General features: G+C 36.3%; 1 protein-coding gene across 10 annotated transcripts in view; it reads right to left on the bottom strand.

Annotated features, from left to right (window-relative positions):
- The window catches only part of Cadps2 (calcium dependent secretion activator 2), a 595,026-nt gene that overhangs the window by 133,548 nt on the left and 439,950 nt on the right, over positions 1-21,528 (bottom strand). For all 10 annotated transcript variants that reach the window (XM_017797106.1, XM_017797102.1, XM_008828867.1 and 7 more), the window contains exon 14: positions 13,250-13,351. In XM_017797106.1, coding sequence (XP_017652595.1) covers positions 13,250-13,351 — 102 coding nt within the window. The remainder of the gene's footprint in view (positions 1-13,249; positions 13,352-21,528) is intronic.

Genomic DNA, 21,528 nt, shown 5'->3' with positions numbered 1-21,528 from the left:
AGAGAGAGAGAGAGAGAGAGAGAGAGAGAGAGAGAGAGAGAATATTTTACACTACTATTTGAATAGGTTTTGTTAGAAAGCACATGTCCTTCATGAAACTACGTTTTAAAGGAAACAATAAAAGGTTGACTTGTCTCTTTCTTTTAAAAGAAAGTACTTGAACTTATTTTGGGTGTTAGTCTCATAAAGCGTTCCTCAATACAGAAAAACACAAGTGAATACTTTCTAAATTTGTCACTGGGGTTCTTCTTCAGAATACTTACCATTTTATTTACTGTTAAAACGTGTTCTTGCTTAATCTTGCCTCTCAGTCTCCCGTTCTCCCCACCCTTCAGAAAAGCCCAAACCAATTTATTTTAATAGTTTTCTCTGGGCAGTGTAGTTTGTTATGTATTAGCAAATTAGCAAAGTAGCTTTAATCATTTTGTATACTTTAAAGTTTAATCCACATTTAAATAAAACACAAATTGGGTTCTTGTAGTTCCCTCCCCCTGCTTAATCTTTTCAGTGTATTTGCATAATCCATCCATTGTCTTTCCTATTGTTTATTTCCATTAACCTGTGGGTGACACATTTTATGAATGGAATGTTACTGATCCCCAGATTACATTTAGCATTTCAGGGGTCTGAGGTCCCACTGGGTATGTTCTAAATTAGCATTGGCTGTGCAGAATGTGTAAATAATTCAGCACATTTAGAATACAAGTAATCCTGAATCAATAACCTACAGAAAATAACTACACAGAAGCTTAATTAATCTTTACAATACAAGCTTTAAAAGAAGGGAATCATTTTGTTCTGCCTTTCAGGATAAATATTTTGGGTTTTTACTACTCTTGACAGCTCTGTACCAGCAAAACAAAGTGGAAAACATTTAATTATCAAATAAAATTCAACCACATTTAATACTTAATCTGAATAAACTGAAGCCAATCCCACTTTGGTAAATGAATTTCACAGATAAATGAGCCTACATAGGCCTGACCTATGATTAAGCCCCCCTCTTCCTTGTTTAAATAGTATTTATTTTTATGAAAATTATACGAACAGTACACACATTGTCTAAAGAGGAAGTTTCCTCTATTTTTTTCACAATAGTGAAATGACATCCTTTATATTTGTTCCACCTTACCCTAAGTAATTTCTTCTTATTAGAAAAAAAATGAAAAGGTCAACTTTAAGATGATTCTTTGGGCATTTGAACTTAATATCCGAAAGCTGTACACTTGTGTTTTTACTTCTTGTTGTTATTTTTTTTCTTCAGTTTTAGATATGCTACCAACTTCCCACTGTGAAACAGAATTCTTTATTTTGAGGTGACTGGGATTGACCCCAGGACCTTGGACATGATAGGTAAGGGCTCTTTTGCTGAACTAACCCCCTTGCCCTTAGATTTATTGGTGTGACTACAATGAATTGCACATATTTAAATTATAAAATGTAAGTTGTGGGGCTGGAGAGATGGCTCAGCAGTTAAGAACACAGACTGCTCTTGCAGAGGATCCCGGTTTGATTCCCAGCACCCACATGGCGGCTATGAACCATCCTTAACTCCAGTTCCATGGGAATCCAAAGCCCTCTTCTGACCTCCGCCGTATTGCACAACACAGGTGCACTCACATACATGCAGGCAATACACTCATACACATAAAATAAAAATAAATATTAAAAAAAAAAAAGTTGTGACACATGTAACCTTTTGTGAAACTATAACTACAGGCAATGTCATTTATGACCCAGTAGCTCTTCTTACTACAGGCAACCAGTGGTTGGTTTTTGTCTTTTAATATAGATTTCATGCTTACAGTTTTATATTAGAGGACACAGGCTGGATGTACTTTTTCGGGTCTGGGTGCTCACTTGGCATAGAGTTTCTGAAATCACTCATGGTTTATGTTTCAACAGTTCCTCCCTCTTCATTGCTGGGCGTTACACCACTATACACACGACACTGTTCATTCCTTGTCAATGATCATCTGGCTTATTTCCATGTTATTATTAACAATGCTAGCAGAGGCATTCATATAAAAGTCTTTAGTTGACATAGGTTTCAATTTTTCTTGGGAAATATCCTACATGTGAAATAGGCCCTAGCTACAATATGGTGTTTAGAATTTTAAGCTCCTGTTAAACTAGTTTCCAAACTGAGTTGCACTGTTACAGTCTTATAAAGAGCATCTTAAAGTTCCTGTTTCTCCACCTTCAGTTTCTGTTGCTTTGAATTTCAGGTGTATTAGCAGATTTATAGGAGTTTTGTTTGTTTTTGAGACAAGAGCTCACTATGCCCAGGATAGATGGTTTTAAGCTACTTTACCCTTTTGAGCAATGATAGCTACTTTACCCTTTTGAGCAATGATGTTTTATGCTCTCAAACTTCTGTTTTACTTGTCTTTTAGCTCTCAAACATCTTGGATTAAAACTTTTTTTTTTGTCTTTTTGAGACAGGGTCTCCCTGTAGCCCTAGCTGTCCTGGAACTCACTATGTAGACCAGGCTGGCCTTGAACTCACAGAGATCCCCCTGCCTCTGCCTTCTGAGTGCTGGGATTAAAGGCGTGTGCCACCACACCTGGTGTAAAACAACTTTTAATAGGGTTATTCCGTTTCCTAGAATTAAGTTTTTTAAAATTATTTAACAACCACATGATTAGAAGAAGCATTTCATTACAACAGCATAGACATATTCAATAACAATTTCCAGAGCAAAGATGCATCTCTTTCAAAACTGGCTGTAAATTTTTAGGTTTACAGTTGAACTAATGCAGGTATATAATATTGGACTCAGTATAAACCCTAAAAGACATAAAAGTGAATGAGGTTTTAACCTTTAAAAGAGATCTTCATTTAATTTTAAAATATACTGTTTCATACAGAAAAACTCATTTTTAATGCAACTAACACTTAGATGTTTGCACATATCTGATTATTACTGGTCACAGTTGGTTAATTTCTGAGATACTTGGCACCTGAGCATGGATATAAAGTCATCTGGTAGATTTAAATGGTCATGTCTAAGAATTAAGTTTTAAGCATTTTGTATATTCTGAATAAAAGTCCATGAAGGAGATATACTGTTGTAAACATTTTTTCCCATTTTGTGACTTTTTATTTAATGTATTTGGAAAATCAGATGATATTGATTTTAATGAAGTTCATGGTAACAAATTTTGTATTGGCGAATCACAAATTTGGTGTTTAACTATCTTTGCTTAACTCAGGAATGCTGAGGTTTTCTCTAACGTTTTGCATCCACTTTTGTATGAGGTATGACTATGAACTGAGGTGAGGAGCACGTATCTGAATATCCAACACTAAACACTCCAGAATCATTTGTTGAAAAGAGAAAGTATTCAATTCAAGCTGTCTTTGTATGTTCACTGAATGCCAGTAGACCATGCAAGTATGTGAAGTGCTTTCTGGTTGCAAGTCTGAGTCTTTAATGGTTAAGCCACCTCTCCAACTTGTTTCGTCTTGATTCTCAATAACACAGTCTTAATGATTGCAACTTCATACATCTTGAAATTAGGTGACAACAGCATTCCAATATTGTCATTTAAAAAGTTATTTTAAATAACCTCTATGTTTACATATAAATTTTAGATTCAGGTTCAATTTTTTTGCAAAATTTGACTAGAATTTTGACTGCAATAAGACTGACACTACAATTCAGTTTCAGAACTGACATCCTCACAGTATCGGGTCTTACTCAGTATATTTCTCCATTTAAGATGCTGTTATCAGCAATATTTTTTACTTTCTGATGTACAAATTTTGTATAGCCTTTCATCCACACATTTGATATCCACCTATTTTATAATTTTTAATTTTTTTTAAGTTTTAAAAATATTTTACTATTTTTATTTTATGTGTGTGTGTTGCCTGTATGTGTTTAAGTGTACCCAAGTCATGCAATGCCTGTGGGGGTAGGTAGAGGGCATTGGATTCCTCTGAAATTGGCATTATGGACAGTTGTTAGAACCATGTGGGTGCAGGAAATTGAATCCAGGTCCTCTGCAAGAGCAACTAGTGCTCTTATCCACTGAGCCGTCTCTCCAATCCCTATTTTATGATTGTTGATGCTACTGAAAATGGTAATGCTCTAAAATTCCTATTTCTGGTATATAGAAACAAACTGATATTGATATATTTTTTTTAAATCTAAGATCCTCCAACTTTTCTAAACTCATTTGAGGTGAATTCTTTTCTTTTTAGTTTCTATGGGGTTTTCTTCCTAGGATAACCATACCACTTGCAAACAAAAAGTTTTGCTTCTTCCTTTCCATTATAGATGTGTCTATTTCATTTTCATTGACTCTATGTAGTGGCTAGAGCATCCAGAGCTATTTTAAATAGAAGTTACAAGTGGAAGCATTTTGTTGTTTTAATCCACATGGAAAATATTTAGTCTTCGGCATTAAAACCTATGTTAGCTATAGCTTTTCCATACATGACCTTGATGGTTAAGCACATGATACTCATTAATAATACTCCTCCTAACATGCTTCCCCTTTTATATTTCCATGTCTTGCATCATTTCTCAGTTATGGTTGGCTAGCTTTTCAAATACTTTTCTCTCATCATATTTTACTTAATTTTAAAAAACTGACTGAATATTTTTATTGAATGCTAATGAATTCTATTCTGTTGATGGCTGGGTACATTTGTAGCCCTCTCAATATGCAATTTCTGTTCAAGAGCATAACACAATTACTTAAAATAGTTTGATCTGTCTAGCTCTTGGTTTTAGTCCTATTAAAAAAGAATAGAGATATGTTCATTTTAGAGATTATCCCCCCTCCCCCACTGCTGGGGCAAGACCCTGTTAAGAATTCAGTCCAGTGCCAGTGATTAGAGAGCTCTCTACTCAAGATCACAAAAAGAAACTGACCCTGGCCTTGGGTATTTCCCACAATCCTCTCACGTGGGTCTTTGCCAGACCTTGGCTAGTTGCTCCACTGACATACAATGCTTAATATTTAGCTGCATACTCCAGGGGATCACTCTCTTTCAGTCTTTAGAAGTCTGACCTAAAATCTGTGACCACCCTGGCCTCCTCTAGACTCCCAGCTCTGTCTTTTCATCAGGATAGGTCCTTAATCTGATTTTTTTTCCTCTAGACCATGGCCTGGAATCACTTCGACAGTCAGTGAGGGGCAATGCATGGGCTGACTACATTAGTTTCCCTTCTGTCAGGAATTATGGCTATTCATTGTTTTATGTATAATGCCCTGAAGACATCTTTCCACTTTTTTTGGGGGGAGGGGTTAATTGCTGTATGTGAAAGTAATTGCATTTCTTTATCTTGGATGTGAGGGAGTTTGTTTTGTTTTGAGGTAGCATAGAAAATGGGAAATTATGGGGATATGGGGAGGAAAAGGAGCCCCTCACTCCAGAATCTGGTTGAAGCCTCTCTCCAGGCCAGCTGAGAATCAAGAATTCCAACAGAGGTACCAAACATTTGTTGTGAAAGTGTGAAGGTTGCTGCCACAGAGACAGTGTTTCTTTTGTATAGAGATATTAAAAAAAAAAAGAATGTTAAAATATGGGGACTCGAGAGATGGCTTAGTGGTTAAGAATACTGGTTGCTCTTGCAGAGGATAGTTAAAAAAAAACCAAAAACAAAAAGCTATCCATAACTCCATTACCAGGGGATCTAACACTCTCTTCTGGCTTCTTCTGGCATTGTGCACATGGGTGCACTTACATGCACACAAAGCACTCATATACATAAAAATAAATAAAATTTTAAAATATTAAAATAGGAATGAATCATGATTAGGGTTTTACTACATATAGAATTTTTTCCTTTCAAAAGCTGTAAACTTACAGTTTTCTAAGAATCTTACCAGAAACATCTTTTATACTAAAAGACATATTTTAACCCTCCTGTGTTGATATGGTTTTACCTTATCAGATTGAGATGCCTTCCATAACACCTTCATAGCCACCCTATCATCTCATTTATTGAAGAAAAAAAAAAAAGAGGATATAAAAGCAAAGAACTTTTCTTGGCAACCCTCTGAGATATAACTTGAGAGACACCCAAGAGGGCACAGATGGCCTCTGCTGAGACACTGGGGTGGTCTCCTTTGAGATGCCCACACCATGCTTCTGAGTATAATTTATTTCTTCCCCTGAATGTCATTTTATTTACTTTTGATAAACTCCAACTCTGCTTCATACTGGTTCATCCTCAAATTCTTTCCTGCAGTGAAGTCAAGGATCTGGCTTTACCTGAGTGGAGAGCTCTCCAAGATCAAGAGAACACCTTAAGTGGCTGGATGTAGTTCTGGCTGTCTCCTGCTGCACCATAGCAGCTGGCATTAATGATGCACTCAGTCTAGACAACTGAGATACAGTATTTACTAGGGTTACTGTCTATGCCCTGCTCAGTATATTTTATACATAATACTCAAATTTGTTTTGAATTTTTTTCAATCCAATACAAATGGATTTCAAACTCAAAAAAAGTTAGGTGTAGTGGCACATGCCTTTAATCTCCGCACTATAGAAGCAGAGGCAGATGGATCTCAGTGAATTTGAGGCCAGCCTGGTCTATGTAGCAAGTTCCAGGACAGCTGAGGCTACAGAGAAACCCTGTCTCAAAAAATAAAAAAATAAAAATCCCCCAATAAACAACAATGAAAAACCCAAAACGGCAGCAACAACATAAAGCTCAAACAACTGACACAATGTAAGTAATACAATACCAGACTCTCCAGTTCTGTTCATCTAATCTATGCTCCATTTATTTAATCTACCTGAGATGCTGACCCTCTCCAGTCAGAAGTGGCAGCTTTCTGGTCAGAGCTCAGCTGTCATTGGGGATGTGTCCTCTACTGCTTCTAGGCTACCCTTCTCTCAGATTCATTTCTCATTTCATGAATCTTAAATCTTTTTCTTTGATCTCTCCTTTGTTTTGGCAAGTTCTACAATTTATCAAAGTAAATGCAGGAAACACATTTTTGGGATGGCATATCTGAAAACAGTCTACAATGGAATCTTCCGCTGGTCCAGACTTCCAGATTAGAAGTGAGCTTTCTTAAAAACTATAAAGTCAGCTGGGTGTGGTGATGCATGCCTGTAGTCCCAGCATTTGGGAGGCAGAGGCAGGTGGATCTCTATGAATTCAAGGCCAGCCTGGTCTACATAGTGAGTTCCAGGACAGTTGGGGCTACAGGGAGACCTGCTTCAAAAAGAAAAACAAACAAACAAACAAACAAACAAACAAAAATCTATAGTCACTGATGTACAACTTTCTAGAGATTAGTATTGCTTCAAAAATCAAAATGAAGCGGGTATTTAAATTTTGTTTAGTGCCTGACATACACATTACAGAACGAATCAGTGTTAAAAATCATTCCGATTCTTGATTCTTTGTATGGTATGGAACCCATCTTTATGAGAAGTTGTAGATTAAAAAAATATGAATTTCTAAAAATTCATGAAAATATACCCTTAGTGTTAAGTAGAACTTATTGAATGCTCAGTGAACTCTTCCAGTGGAAATACTAATCGTTTAGTGCTGGGAATTTCTGAATAATTTCCTACTTCTAGTCATCACTTTCCAGTATTCCTATTTGTGGTGATAAAATGCCAAAGCAGAAACTCAGTCTCTTTACCCTTTGCTTTAATTTACCTATATTTGACTCCTGCTGTACTTCCTGGATGTTTTCATTAACTTGATCTCTCAATAGCATGTCTGTGTGTTGTATGTGTGGTATTTTTATATGATCTCTAGAGATTTTATTTCTTCTCTACAGTTTTTTTAAAACACTTTTCAATCTTGTTTTGCTTTACAGATGCCCTTTTTGTCCTTGCAAACTTCTTTAAGGAGTTCAATATTAGAAAGTCCCTGTTTTCCTTCTGCCCTTATCCTTATTTTTTCTAAACTGTCATTTTCTCTCTTTTAGTACCTACTTGCATTGGGCTCTGTCCTCTGTATTTGCTTTTCTCAAGTATCTGAGGATCTAGGTATATGATTACTTTCAAAAGCCGACTACTGAAAGTGAATGGGAAGCTGTGTGCATGTAGGCAGTTCTTAAGGATGGCAGTCTTCCCAGAGGGTGTCTGTCCCGGACTGCTTGGGAAATCTTTGCTTGCTGCAGTTTTAGTCTTTTCTCCTGGACTAGTGAGATGCTCAGGAGAAGACTCTGCAAAAGGCTCAGGAGGTGGAAGTCTGACTGGCTGCCAGCTGTGGGGAGTCAAGTATGAGAGTCAAGAGGTGTGTTGTTCTCCATGTTTTAGGCTAGAGGTTTATTTAATATCTCCATTTAAAAAATTATTTATTTAATAACCACATAATTAGAAGAAACATTTCATTACAACATCATTGACATATTCAATAACAATTTCCAGAACTAAGATGTATCTCTTTCAAAATTGGCTGTAAATTTTTAGGTTCACATTGAATTAATATAGTTACACAACATTGTATTCAGTATAAATCCTATAAGACATAAAACCGAATGATGTTTTACCCTTTAAAAAAGATCTCCATTTCATTTTAAAATATACTGTTTCATAGAAAAAAACTCATTTTTAAAGCAACTAACATTTAGATGTTTGCACATATGTGTCTAATTTCTATATATCTGATTATTACTGGTAGCAGTTGGTTAATTTCTGAGATCCTTGGCACCTGAGCATGGATATAATGTCATCAGGTAGATTTCAATGGTAATGTTTTTCACATTTACTAATTAACATGAAGCAAATTTTTATGCTTCTTCCTCAAATATAACTCATTTTTAAAATTTATTGATATTTTTGTGTGTGTATTTCATACAGAACAACTCAAACACTCTTATTCATCTATATACCCACATCCCAAGTGGCACCCTCCCATAGCCCCCCTCCCCAATGGAGCCCATATACTCTGTCATCCCTGTTACTGTCCACTGTGTTGTCAGTGCCCCCAGCCATTCCCCAGTCCTAAGCCATCCACTGAATCTAGTCAGCTTATCTAGAGTTCCTTGTGGAAGATCAGCTCTTACTCATCTAGCAGCAAGCAGTTGCCAATATTTCTTTAGATGAGATTGGGGTCTGCTGTTCATTTTATCAACTCTATGTTCTGGGGCCACCCTGGCCAACAACTCAAAGGAAGGAATATCCATCTGGCATTGTTTCTTGTTATACAGCCTTTAGCTATATATATGGAATCTTAAAGAAGCTTTATATGGTAATTAAAGTACCAGACTGGTGGAACTAAGCTTCCTGGATGTTTAACAGCCATACTTTGAGGCCTGTACTACTTTGGTCAGAGGGCCTTTAAGGACAGTTTTTGCTCCTTGTCCTCATAGGTCGACTAAGTTCCAGGGGACTATGAAGCATCTCTCAAAATGTCCTGTAACTGTGGTGAGTCACCTGTCCTCTTAATCAAGGAGGCCATGAAGCCCCACCAGATGGACTTGAACTAGTGTCCAGTCTATAAAGAGGAGGGTCAACACACAGGAAACATTTCCTCCATATTTCCAAGTGAATCCAGCCACGGTCAAGGAGAACCTTTGATTTATCTTACATAGATGGAACTGGTAAAAGAAAGGAGCCAGGAGCTCCTCCTAAGACCATGTGATCCCTGAGGAACAGATCCTCAAATGGCCTTAAGAGTGAAAATAAATTGGTTTATCTAGGCCAACTGCATGGTCTTAAACTCCCAAAAGGAAAGTATAACCAAAGATTAAAAGGATCAATATCTCCATTTTTACCTCCAACCATGAGTGGTATTTTCTGGTCCCTCTACCTCAGTCCAGGTACTGTCACCTTTTCCAGGGAATAATATGCAGACTGAGGCCAGTGTAGGAGAGCTGGACTAGAAAAGAGGTCTGGAGATCCAAGTCCTTTTTGAGCAGATGCACAAATCAGTATTTACTCTGTCTGGAGGGGCTCAACACTGCCAATCCCTACATATGTTGGTGGTTATATATATAAACCAAGCTACTTCTCTGACTTCACACTGCCAGTCTATGAGTCCTTTTTCTTGGAATGGCTGTATTAGACATTTTTCATCCATCTGACTTCCACAATATTTTTCAGTTTTATTCTTTGTTGTATTTTCTGTTCTCACACCTGTCCTCTGGATTTATGACTTCTTCAGAAATATTCCTGCCTCTGCCGTTAGTTAGGTTGTATCAGGATACCAAGCCATGGAGCCAAGGTGTAAGCTTTCTTTCCTTTTCAATCTACCATCTTTAATGAGAAATTCATCATTTGGGTTTGTGTTGTTATGAAATCTATTTTTAGAATATCATCAGGCTTATTTATATGTACTAGTCACTGTATCAAATTTATCTCTTATTTTTTTCCCAGTACTGGGGATTAAACTCAGTGCCTAGGCAAGTAAGTGGCCAGTCACTGAGTTCTATCCAGAATACTCCTCCCACCCCTATTTTAAGATTAAAAAAATTACAATTTATGTGTATGTGTGTTTGTATACATATATATATGTATACACACATTGTGGTACTTGCAGAGGACAGAAGAAGGTGTTGGAACCCCTGGAGCTGGAGTTATAGGCAGTTGTGAGTTTCCAGATATGGGTACTCAACTGTCCTCTGGAAGAACAGCAAGCACTTTTAAGTGCTGAGCCATCTCGTCAACCCCTAACCCTTACTTTTGAGACAGTCTTGCTAAATTGCACAGGCTGACCTTGTGTTCATGATATCTCACACTTGAAGTCTTCTCTCTTAGTCTCTGAAGTATCTGGGATTACAAGATTGTACCTCCATGCCTCAGGTGAGATTGTTTTTAGTTCCACATCCTAAGTTTATTAGCTATTCATATTCTTTCTACATTTTAACATAAGTAGCTAAGGAAGATAATTTGGAAGAATTCTTATAGTAGTCCTAAATTATATTTTCCCCTAAAAATTATTAATCTAAACTGGTGTACATACTCACTTAAAATTTCTCTTTTTGAGGTCACAACCCCTTCATCATATCTAGCTTTCCATAGGAAAAAAATAAATCTTAAAATATTTACACCAACACTACAAACACCTAGAGGGAATATTATGTGAGCACCCCAAATCTAAGCCAGTTAATTTAAATTTGTTGTTCTCAGTACACCAAACAGATAAGAGATTGCAGTGTTTATCTTTAGAGATATTATTCAGAGGATAGACATGGAAGAGAAAGAGAGAAATGAACACAATATATGATGCAGGCAGGCATTGGTCCCTGGCTCTGCCTGGCCCAACACTACCATGCCATCCCACGTGAGTATCAAGGACTGGGGCATCTAGCACACAGGCCAGGTGGCCTCTGGCTACAGGCTCTGGTTCAGAACCTAGGGTATGAACTACATAGGACAAGCAAAGTGTGAAAGTCTGCTGGGATATCTAAAGAGAGTTTTCATGATCTGAAGAAAACCACAGAAAGAGACATTTTCTCCAATTTCCTTTGAACCTTGGCATGTACAGATGTGAGGCTAAGAAACGCTATGCTCTCAACCTTCCCAGTAGAGGATGAGGCTATGCCATAAAGGGGAACAGTGAGTGAGGCCACTGCCCTCCCGTTAGAGGCTGAGACTGTATCATGAAGGGGGAGAGTAAGGGAGACCATCCAAAGCTTGCCCTACCTGACCTGCAAATATATGAGCATGTAAAGCCATCAATTCATCATTTAAGTCATTTCTAGCAGGACTTTTGTTACTTGTAGCTGAGATCACTGGTACAATAGTCATAATGATGCAGACAGTAATGGATATATGTATCTGTTCAATTGAAAGAGCTCTGCCCGAACAATGGCATAAAAATGTAAATTACACTGATTTTCATTTAAATATTTAAAGGACTCTATACAACCCAAGAGGAAAAACTTAACAATAGCAAAAGCAGATGCAGATCTTTGCAAACACAAAAACTTACTTTTTGAATACTTTGTTTTTTTAAAATATTTTATTTATTATCTATTTTGTTTTTATGTGTATGAGTGTATTGCCTGCATGTGTAAGTGCACCTGTGTTGTTCAATGCTCGCAGAAGTCAGAAGAGGGTGTCAGATTCCTGGGAACTGGAGTTACAGATGGTTGTTAGCTGCCATGTGGGTGCTGGGAATAGAACCCTTGTCCTCTGCAAGAGCATTCAATGTTCTCAACCACCGAGCCATCTCTCCAGTCCCCTTGAATTCATTTTGTAACGAATTAAATCTTGTTTGTAAGTTCAATTCAGTTATGCTTGTAGGACAATGTTCCTTCCTGTGAGTCTATATGTTGGGTAGAGCAATTCTCCAGTGTCAGTTCAGTACTTAGTCACCCCCTTACCACTGATTATTTTGACAATGAAAATTCCTCCCTTGAAAATCTTCGACCTCCAGTTGAAAATCTCTAGTGTAGAAAAATAGATCTCACACACACACACACAGACACACACACACATGCACACCTACCTTTGAGAATTTCTACTTTCAGTATAATTTTTAAAAATCACAGTCTCTAACTTCTGCATATCACAGATAAGGACATGAAATTTAGATTAGCTGTGCTCAAATTGGTGAGTAGCATTTAGTGAAATGTAGATTTACAGAATTTATTGATAAATTCATATGAAATCATTCCAAATCATATAATCACAGAATAGTAGAATTTTGTAAGACAAAATTAATTGATGTGACAGTGGTAGTAGTGGTAGTAAAAGAATATGTACTGTACATTTATTTTCACATTTCTAACTGCTAGTGTCTTTGAAGCTAAAATCAGGGCAACAATAGTATCAAGATGTTTATCTTTTATGTTTGTGTTACTAATATTGATGACTAATCTTTCTTGGAGCACTAGGTTGTAGCTCATGTTGTCACAGAATGTGAATAAAAGCTAACTAATGACTTTGGCAATGTACTGATTAACTATGTTTTACAGGGATAAGTGAAGGGCACAGACAACAGTTGCTAAAAGACTTGAGTCTATTCTAGAATAATTGAGAAAGCCTCCACCATGGAGGTGGGAGTTTCCATGCTTGGTGGATTAGAGAAAAGAATAGACAGCAGAGCTAGTATGGAGTTACAATGCAAAGGGCAAGCACGAGGAACATCGGAATGGATATTGTAGCAGGAAAGGCTAAGGTTCAAGAATGGTGGGAATGAATGACCTCTGGGAAGCAAACAGAATGAACCCTGGATCATGCATTGCAAGTCAGTGGCGGACAACCAGTCATTCCTGAGTGGTGATAAGGCAAGAAGATATAACAAAAATGTATAAGGAATGCTGGTTGAACATGATAGGAAAAACAGATACTTGGATTAAATAGAATATACACCTGAAATGGCTTATCTGATTTTCTAACAGGGAAGAAAGTCTCTCTTTTATCTCCTCAAATCTTTCTTTTTCTTCCATTGAAACAGTCCCAATTCCATCAGGCCTGTGGGGAGAAAAACAGAGTCAGCAATTTGTATTAATAGATTATTTACTTAGTAATATTTCATATACACAAATTTATCCCTAAATCATTTACGTAACTAAGGAAAAAGCAGATTGGCCTGAGTTGTGTTTATAGTGGAAATCTAATGGAAGTGTTTGCATACTTTGACCTAGAATGAATGGAATGGATTTATTCTTTTAGACAGCCTTCAAGGTAAAGGCTGAAAATAAATATTTTCCAGATATACAGAAAACAATAACTAGTCCTTGAAAATGGCAGTGAAAATGTTCTCTAGTGGAATTAAACATTTGGCCAATTAAATGAATAGCACCTGAATGGAACTACTACAAAAATATACTGAATGCAAGGTGAAGCATCTTAATTGCTCCTCTTCCACATACAAATCAACAAAACACGATGCTAGAGATATTTAATTTTAATTTCTTTAAGAAACAAATTTTGGAGAACACTGGCATATACCTACAAGATACAACATATCTAACATACAGTACTTAGAATTAAGTTCGTATCAACTTAAGTCTCTGGTTATTTAGAAGTCACATACAAATTTCAGCATATAAATTTAAACTGTGTTAATAAAGAAGAAGAAAGACATTAATCTTATCTTCATTTTAAACCACTCAGGTGCTTCAATAACAAAATAAATCTTTTGCACTTGATAATTGACCACAGACACATTCCCTATTAGCTTAATTTTTAATGATTATATTTTAATTCCTCAAAATATGCATTTGTTATTCCAAGGTACTAATATTAATGTTTGTGTATAAGATAGTTAGCAACAAGGATTATTAAATGGTTAAAAACACTTTGCAAACAAGGTTTAAATTTGATGTTTCCCATTTTTGTATATACACATATGTATGTGAATACATGAATATATATTTCATACTTGTTAACTTGTCAATTAGGAAAAAAGCAATTAATTTTAAAGTTATACCTGAACCTTATTGACATAATGACCTTCTATTCACATCTAAGCATCATTTAAAGTATGAGGATTTTTTTTCCCAATATACAGTAAATAATTTGTAACCAGAAACTTCCATGCTGTTGGGCAATGTTCTTTGAAAACATTTCTTGCAATCATAATTAATTTCTAAGCAGAGACATATTTGATTTTATATTTAGAAGACTATATCAATTACATTTATTGTATGCACTTTGAATGTTAACTATGGAAAAATCAATGACAAATATGTTTAGGAGGAAGAAAACATCCAATGTGTAAGCTATCGAGCAGTAAACTACATGTTAATGCTAGTATTTTACATTAATAATATATTTTCACATATTGTTACGTTTAAACATTTTTATTTTATGTGTATGAGTTATGGATGGTTGTTAGCCTCCATGTGGGTGCTGGGAATTAAACCTGGGTGCTCTTACCCCTGAGCCATCTCTCTAGCCCCTCACACATTATTTCAAAATCAGCTTCTACTGAGAAAATGTTAACACAAAACCATACTAATCTAGCAATAATCATTGGCAATGAACACAAAATGCACCTGACTTCCTTTCTTCCCTCTTCCCCACTCTCCCCTTCAGTCCTTCCTTCTTTTCTTCTTTCCTTTCTTTCCCCCATCTTCCCTGACGCCCCCCCCCCAATCTCTTTTTCTTTCTGAGACAGGTCATATGTATTCCAGTCTGGCCTCCAACTCCGTATATAGTCCTTAATCTTGATTCCTGATCCACCTCCCAAGTGCTGAATTATGGCAACCACCACCATGCCTGGGTTATGTGGTTTTCATAGTCAGACCCTGAACACTGCATGTTAGGCAAGCACTCAGCTGGCTGAGCTATATTCCCACCCCTACCTCACAGTTTTATATTAATCATTAAGATGGGGAATTTGAAAATTCAGATTCAACTATACCTAAATTATATTATTAAACAGACAGTATTAGAAACTCATGCCATATAGTTAGCAAGTTTTTTCACAACACATCATGAAAATTTGGTAACACATTAAGGAACTTCTCATTCTGACGATTAGTGTGTTCCTTTGGCTTGGCTTTCTGGTACTTTCCATATGGTGAGATTTCAGTGATGATTTCTGTTTGAACTGTACAATGAGATGATGATATACAGTGATAGAGGACTGCCTAAAAGACATGATGGAACAGGCATTCAGGTGGAGAAAGGTGAGTCAGGGGCAGCTACTTGGCATTGTGTCAAGGAGATAAATCCTGCTACACACAGTGAAACACAGTCGGTTTACCAAGTTTATTACAAATCCACCTGGTCAAATATATTTAATGATTTGGATGTACCTTTTTTCACATGTCTTTATCTTAGGCAAATTAGATACTGAATATCAGGTATATGAAATGGTCTTTTAATCTAAGTTATCAGGAATGATAACTGAAGGCAACAGTTTAAGAATCTTCAAAAAATGTAAATAATTCTTATTTTATCAACACTGTTCCTGTCAAGTCAAAGTTGTTAAAAGAAACATTGCAGGGGCTAGAGAGATGACTCAATGGTTAAGAACACTGGCTGCTCTTGCAGAGAACCTGGGTTTGGTTTCTAGCACCCACATGGTGGTTAACAACTGTCCATAACTTCAGTTCCAGGGCATCTAATGCCCTCTCCTGGCCTCCATGTGCACTGCATGACATGAGTGTACTTAGACACACACATCCAGGCAAAACACTCATACACATAAAATATAAATAAAATAAAAAAAAACACTTAATAAAAGAAACATCACAATTATTAATTGCAGAATTCAAAGTATGCACCTGGAACTGCACAAGCTGTTTTGCATGTAGAATAACAGAATGCTTTGAACAGTCTTGTCTCCAGTTTGCAAGAGAGGAAGAAGATGAGGCTCAGGGAGGGGGTTACTTCCCTAAGGTCATACTGCTAGAAAGGGCAGAAGTCTAAAGGGGATATAGGGCTCTTACATTCTCAAGCCAGTGCTCTTGGTGCCCATGCCTTACTTACTTTCTTTTTTATTCTCTCTCAAAAAAAATAATAAAAAGCCGTACTCAGGCATGGAAGCTGTATCCGAGAGCAAACTTCAGGAAGGATTTTAAACATTCTTTTTCTTTTTTTTGTTTTTTGTTTTGGTCTTTTTGAGACAGGGTTTCTCTGTACCCCCAGTTGGCCTAGAACTCACTATGTAGACCAGGCTGGACTCAGTTTCACAGAGCTCCACCTGCCTCTGCCTCCTGAGTGCTGGGACTAATGGTGTGTAACACCATGCCTGGCTTTAAACATTATTATTTATACCAGATATTTCCTAGATTTCTTATGTAAGTCAGAAAACTTAAAAACCAGTAAATTTGGGGGCAGGGCTGGAGAGATGACTTGGTGGTTAAGAGCTCTGACTGCTCTTATAGAGGACCTGGATTCAGTTCTCATCACCCTCATAGTGAATCTCAAAGGTTTGGTAACTCAAGTTCAGAGGATCTGCTTCCTTCTTCATGCCTCCATGGGTATTGCATGCACTTGGTACACTTTCATACACCCAGGCAAGACATACATATAAATAATCTGCATAAATAAAAATAAATAATTTACTTTAAATCTCAAGAACAGAATTTTTCTCCTGAGAAAAAAAGGAAAAATAATGCCTCTTTGACATTGATAAAAAGACGGTGGTAACATATATGATCAGGTTTTTTTTTTTTTACTTGAATGGTAACTGAGGTTTAATTCTGTAATTGATAATTAAGTATTAAAATGGTTTTATTGAGAATAAGGCTATTCTCATGGATCAAGATTTACTATTCTCCTTTTATCCTTGGGGTTTGTAGTTACTGAAGTTATAAGATTTCAATTAAAATGGAATACTCCACAAAAGAAGTGTGAGAAAAGAGCAAATTATGAAACAAGGATTAAACGTGTAAATACTTAAACACTTCTTTTAACCACATATGAGATCAAATAAGTTATGGCAGGGAGCTCCTTCTAGTTTGAGCAACCAAACAGTGAATAGTGTGTCTACATTCATTATATTGCAAATATTATTAAGGAACAGAACTCAAAAAATAAAACATTCTGCCACTAATGTTTAATAGCCTAATCTCCCGTGTGTCTCTGGTCCTGTTCTGTTTACAGAGATGTCACTACATGCATATACATCTGTATTCACACACATCTGATGGCACACACACTCACATGCTCATACACACACATGCCCACACATCTGCATTCATGAATGCACACAATACTTTACTTTGGAAAGGTATATCCATTAAAAATAATTCATGAAGGTTTCATATTAATTTTTATAATCCTATAGACTACATGATTTAGAATTTGTGGTATTTGTCAACTCAGCAGATGAAGAAATTAAAAATGAAAAAATCTTCATATAAAATGGACATCTTGTCTTATTAGATTTTTCCAGTAACAACTGCAATATAATGATATTTTATAAAGATAACTCAGGAATGGGAGGGATAAATGATATCAACCCATTTTCTGTTATCTAATGACTTCTAGAACAGGTAGAACGGGTAAGAAATTTGTTTATATGAAGAAAAAGGATAATTTTATTCTCTAGTTTGAGAAAGCTCTGAGAGAGGAAAAAAGAGACAAAAGCAGATTGCAGCATTAGACACTGGGCTGGACGAAGAGAAAATATAGGGAGGGGTTTGCTTAAATACTCAGACGTGGGCTGAGCTCTTTTTGAACACTATAACTAAAAAATTCCAGGGGTCCATGACACAAATAAAAAGAAATTCAGCATGATTAAGACCCATTTGTTGTTCACAAATTTGAGTAAAGATGATTTGCTGTCCACATTTTCCTAAACACATTGTAAGGGTCAAAGATGCCCGAGGACTATGGGATGAACAGCCCAAGTAGCAGCTGAACTACACAAATCATGGTATTCTCTCGGAAGTTCATAGCAAAACTATGGTGTATTAAGAAATCTGAGACATCTACTACTAGCAATATGCATTGAACTTTCTTTAAGCAGAACTTCTGAAAATTATGTAGTCATGGATTCTCTAAATTTCTACTTAAAATCACCACCCAGAACTGATGAGCCTTTGTTCTGTTACTTATTGAAAGCGATATCTTCCTTGGTGATTTTTTTTATTTTGATCAGCTGGACAGCTTCTAGATACTTGAGGGCTAAGTGTGTCTCAAATCTCTAGGCTTGCGCATACTGCCTGGGACAGAGTGCTCAGGAAGGCTGTGTGATGAATGAATTCACCAACAGTGACATTGTGCAGAATGGACTTGGCTTTATTGACAACAAAGATTTCTTTCCAAACCTCCTACTCATCAGGTAAGTCTGCTTGTCTTGGTTGTTGGGTGAAAAGCTTATTTGCAAGCAATGAGAGGGCAAAGGCCAAAGTTCAGGGTTCTTTGAGTTTCTTACAGGCTTCTTGTCACCTGCCCTTTCCTCTGAGGAATGTATGACATCTTAGCTTCCTCTAGAGAGAGTGAGAAGGGGAGAGACACCTAGAGGGTGGCATTTCTGAATTGTCAATTCTGCCTGCAGCACAGCAGGTAAAGTCACTTTGCACTTCGTGTATTTCCCACCAATATCCATTTGTGAACAGAATGGAAAGGAGAGGAAGTCACAGCACGAGAATAAGAAATGGCAGGAGATGATGAGGAGAAAACAATAATCCCTTCTTTTCTGTTTCCTAACCTGTAACACCTCCTAGCGTTTCAATCAGAATGATCTATCATTTGGATGAGTGTGTATTACACAAGCACTGTCCTGGTACTTCTTCTGAAGTTGTAAATATCCAGGAGAAATGAATTCTAACCATATTTTTTCTCTGAGATGGAAGAAATAGAATTTCTATGGAAAAACAACTGAGAAGATACAATTTTGAAATATTATCTCTCATTTTACAAATACATCTCTCCTGCAATCCTTCCTTTGCATTTTGTGGCACATATTGATTTCTTTGGAGATTGTGAGGACAACTAGACACTTCGACAGTGAAAGAAATCTGAGTTCATAAAGATTCAAGACCTGATGATGATATAGTATCTGGGTTGTGCCAAAGACAGAAAGATGTTTGGTAGTTTGCCTCTCTTGGAAACACACAAAGAAATAATTAAATTTTCTTGGAATAATTAAAAGTTTTTCTGTGAAAAAATGTGTTGTAAATAAAGCACTTAATACAGAACTAAAGTTGAGATTAGGAATTCAGAAAAATAATGGCAAAGATAAAAGTTTCTTATAAAATGGCAACTAGAAATAACTGGTAATACAATTTTGTAAATATCATCCAAGTTGTCTTCCTATAAGTCAATAAATCAAGACATATATTCTTATTCAATTTTATTGTTTTAATGAGTAATAGACATTTTCACACATAATTTACATATTCTAATGTTTCATAATGAAAGACTATTTCATTAGATAACACATCTACTTAACACTCCTTAAGTAGTAATGTAGATGTTTTTCCTTTAATTTTCTATCATAAACACCAGGTTAACAACCAGTTTTGCACTCTATATTTTTAACCCATACCTATCTTTTCTTTAGGAAAAGTTTCCAAAGTATGTTGCTAAGTTCAATGTATGACATTTGAGTATTTTATGTATACTATAAAGGTGCTTTTTAAAGACAGTACTTTCCTTTTATTCTTGCCTGTTGTGTTTAAAATAACCAAATTCCTTATAGCATCAAAGGTGGTCATTTGTCACAATCATTTTAAATAATATAAATACAAGGCTTTTTATAGTATGTTTAGGTCTACAATGTAAAATAATGTCATCCTGCTCTATAGGTTGGTCCATCTTCATGGGCCATAAAATTATTCCATTTGATCGATTAAAAACATTTAACTATAATCTTTTGTAAGAGGTGTCACAAATAAAAATGTTTGTGACTTATCACACTCATTCTTTTATATACTGTCTGTGAACACTTCTGTATAATACAGCCAGAGAGTTGACTCACAAAGCTGCAAATAATTTCCCCCTCTCTCTTTCTCTTCCCCATCTTCCTTCTCTTCCTCTCTCCAAGACTGTCAACTCATGAATTAAAAGGCATACTGAAAACATTATATAGAATACACCATGAGAAAAAAGTAGGTAGATGTATGTTGCATTAGTTAGTTGTCTCTGGCTGAATAAAAATACCTGACAAAGGAACTTAGAGAGACATGTTGTTTGGGTGTGCTGGTCCAGGGGATACAGCCCATCACAGAAGGGAGGCAAGGCAGTGGAAGCAGAGGTGGCTGGTCCTATGGTATCTACCATCAGAGCAGACTATGAATGCTGCTGTTCACTGTGCTTTCTTCTTCATTTAGTCCAGGGACCCAGTCCACGAAGTGGTAACCAATGACATTTACAATAGGTCTTCCCACCTCTGTTAAACCTGAGATAACATCTCAGGAATTTTCCAGAGATTTGTTGTCATGGTGCTTCTAAATCCCTCAAAGTTGCCAATCAAGACTAACCATTACAATGCCCATGACATTAGAGATATAGCAGTAAAAGATGAAATGTTTACTTTATGGGTAAGCTAGAATTTCAGGAGAGAATAGACTGGAGAAAATATTTAAATATATAACAGTACTCCAGAACTGATGACAAACATGAATCTTTTTATATTGGTCAGGATAAACAAAAAGAAATGCATAGTTCACCTGAATCAGGACAGACAGATCAGAAATCCACACATAACCCATTCAGAATGAATGGAAAGACATCTACAAATAAGTACACTATAATGAACTTGTAAAACACACACACACACATATACACACACACACACACACACTTAAAAGGAGGCACAGAGAAAAGTATGGCAATTCAATTCCAATAAAGGAAGTTGGAAGAAGATTCAGCAATATCTTAAAAGTTCTGAGGAAAATAATCATCACTATAGAACTGAATGCCCAGCAAAATGTCCTTTAAAAATGGAGGAAAAACAAGGATAATGTCAGCTAAAAATGTGAGAGATAAACAATGCCTAGGAGGGAACCATATTACTCCTACAACCTACTGACAAATTATACATAGCAGATCGAGAAATATAGGTCGAGGTAAGGTTTATCTGAGAACAATTGATCTTTGCCCAAGATTTATCTATATGACACACAATAATTAAAAGTACCAGACTGGTGGAACTAACCTTTTAGGATGTGTAACAAGACATACTTTGAGGCCTATACTAATTTGGTCAGAGGGACATAAAGGACAGTTTTTGCTCCTAACCA

This window comes from Nannospalax galili, unplaced genomic scaffold (genome assembly GCF_000622305.1).
Source record: "Nannospalax galili isolate Female #2095 unplaced genomic scaffold, S.galili_v1.0 scaffold413, whole genome shotgun sequence".
Classification (NCBI taxonomy): Eukaryota; Metazoa; Chordata; class Mammalia; order Rodentia; family Spalacidae; genus Nannospalax; species Nannospalax galili.
This window is presented reverse-complemented; position numbering and strand designations above follow the sequence as displayed.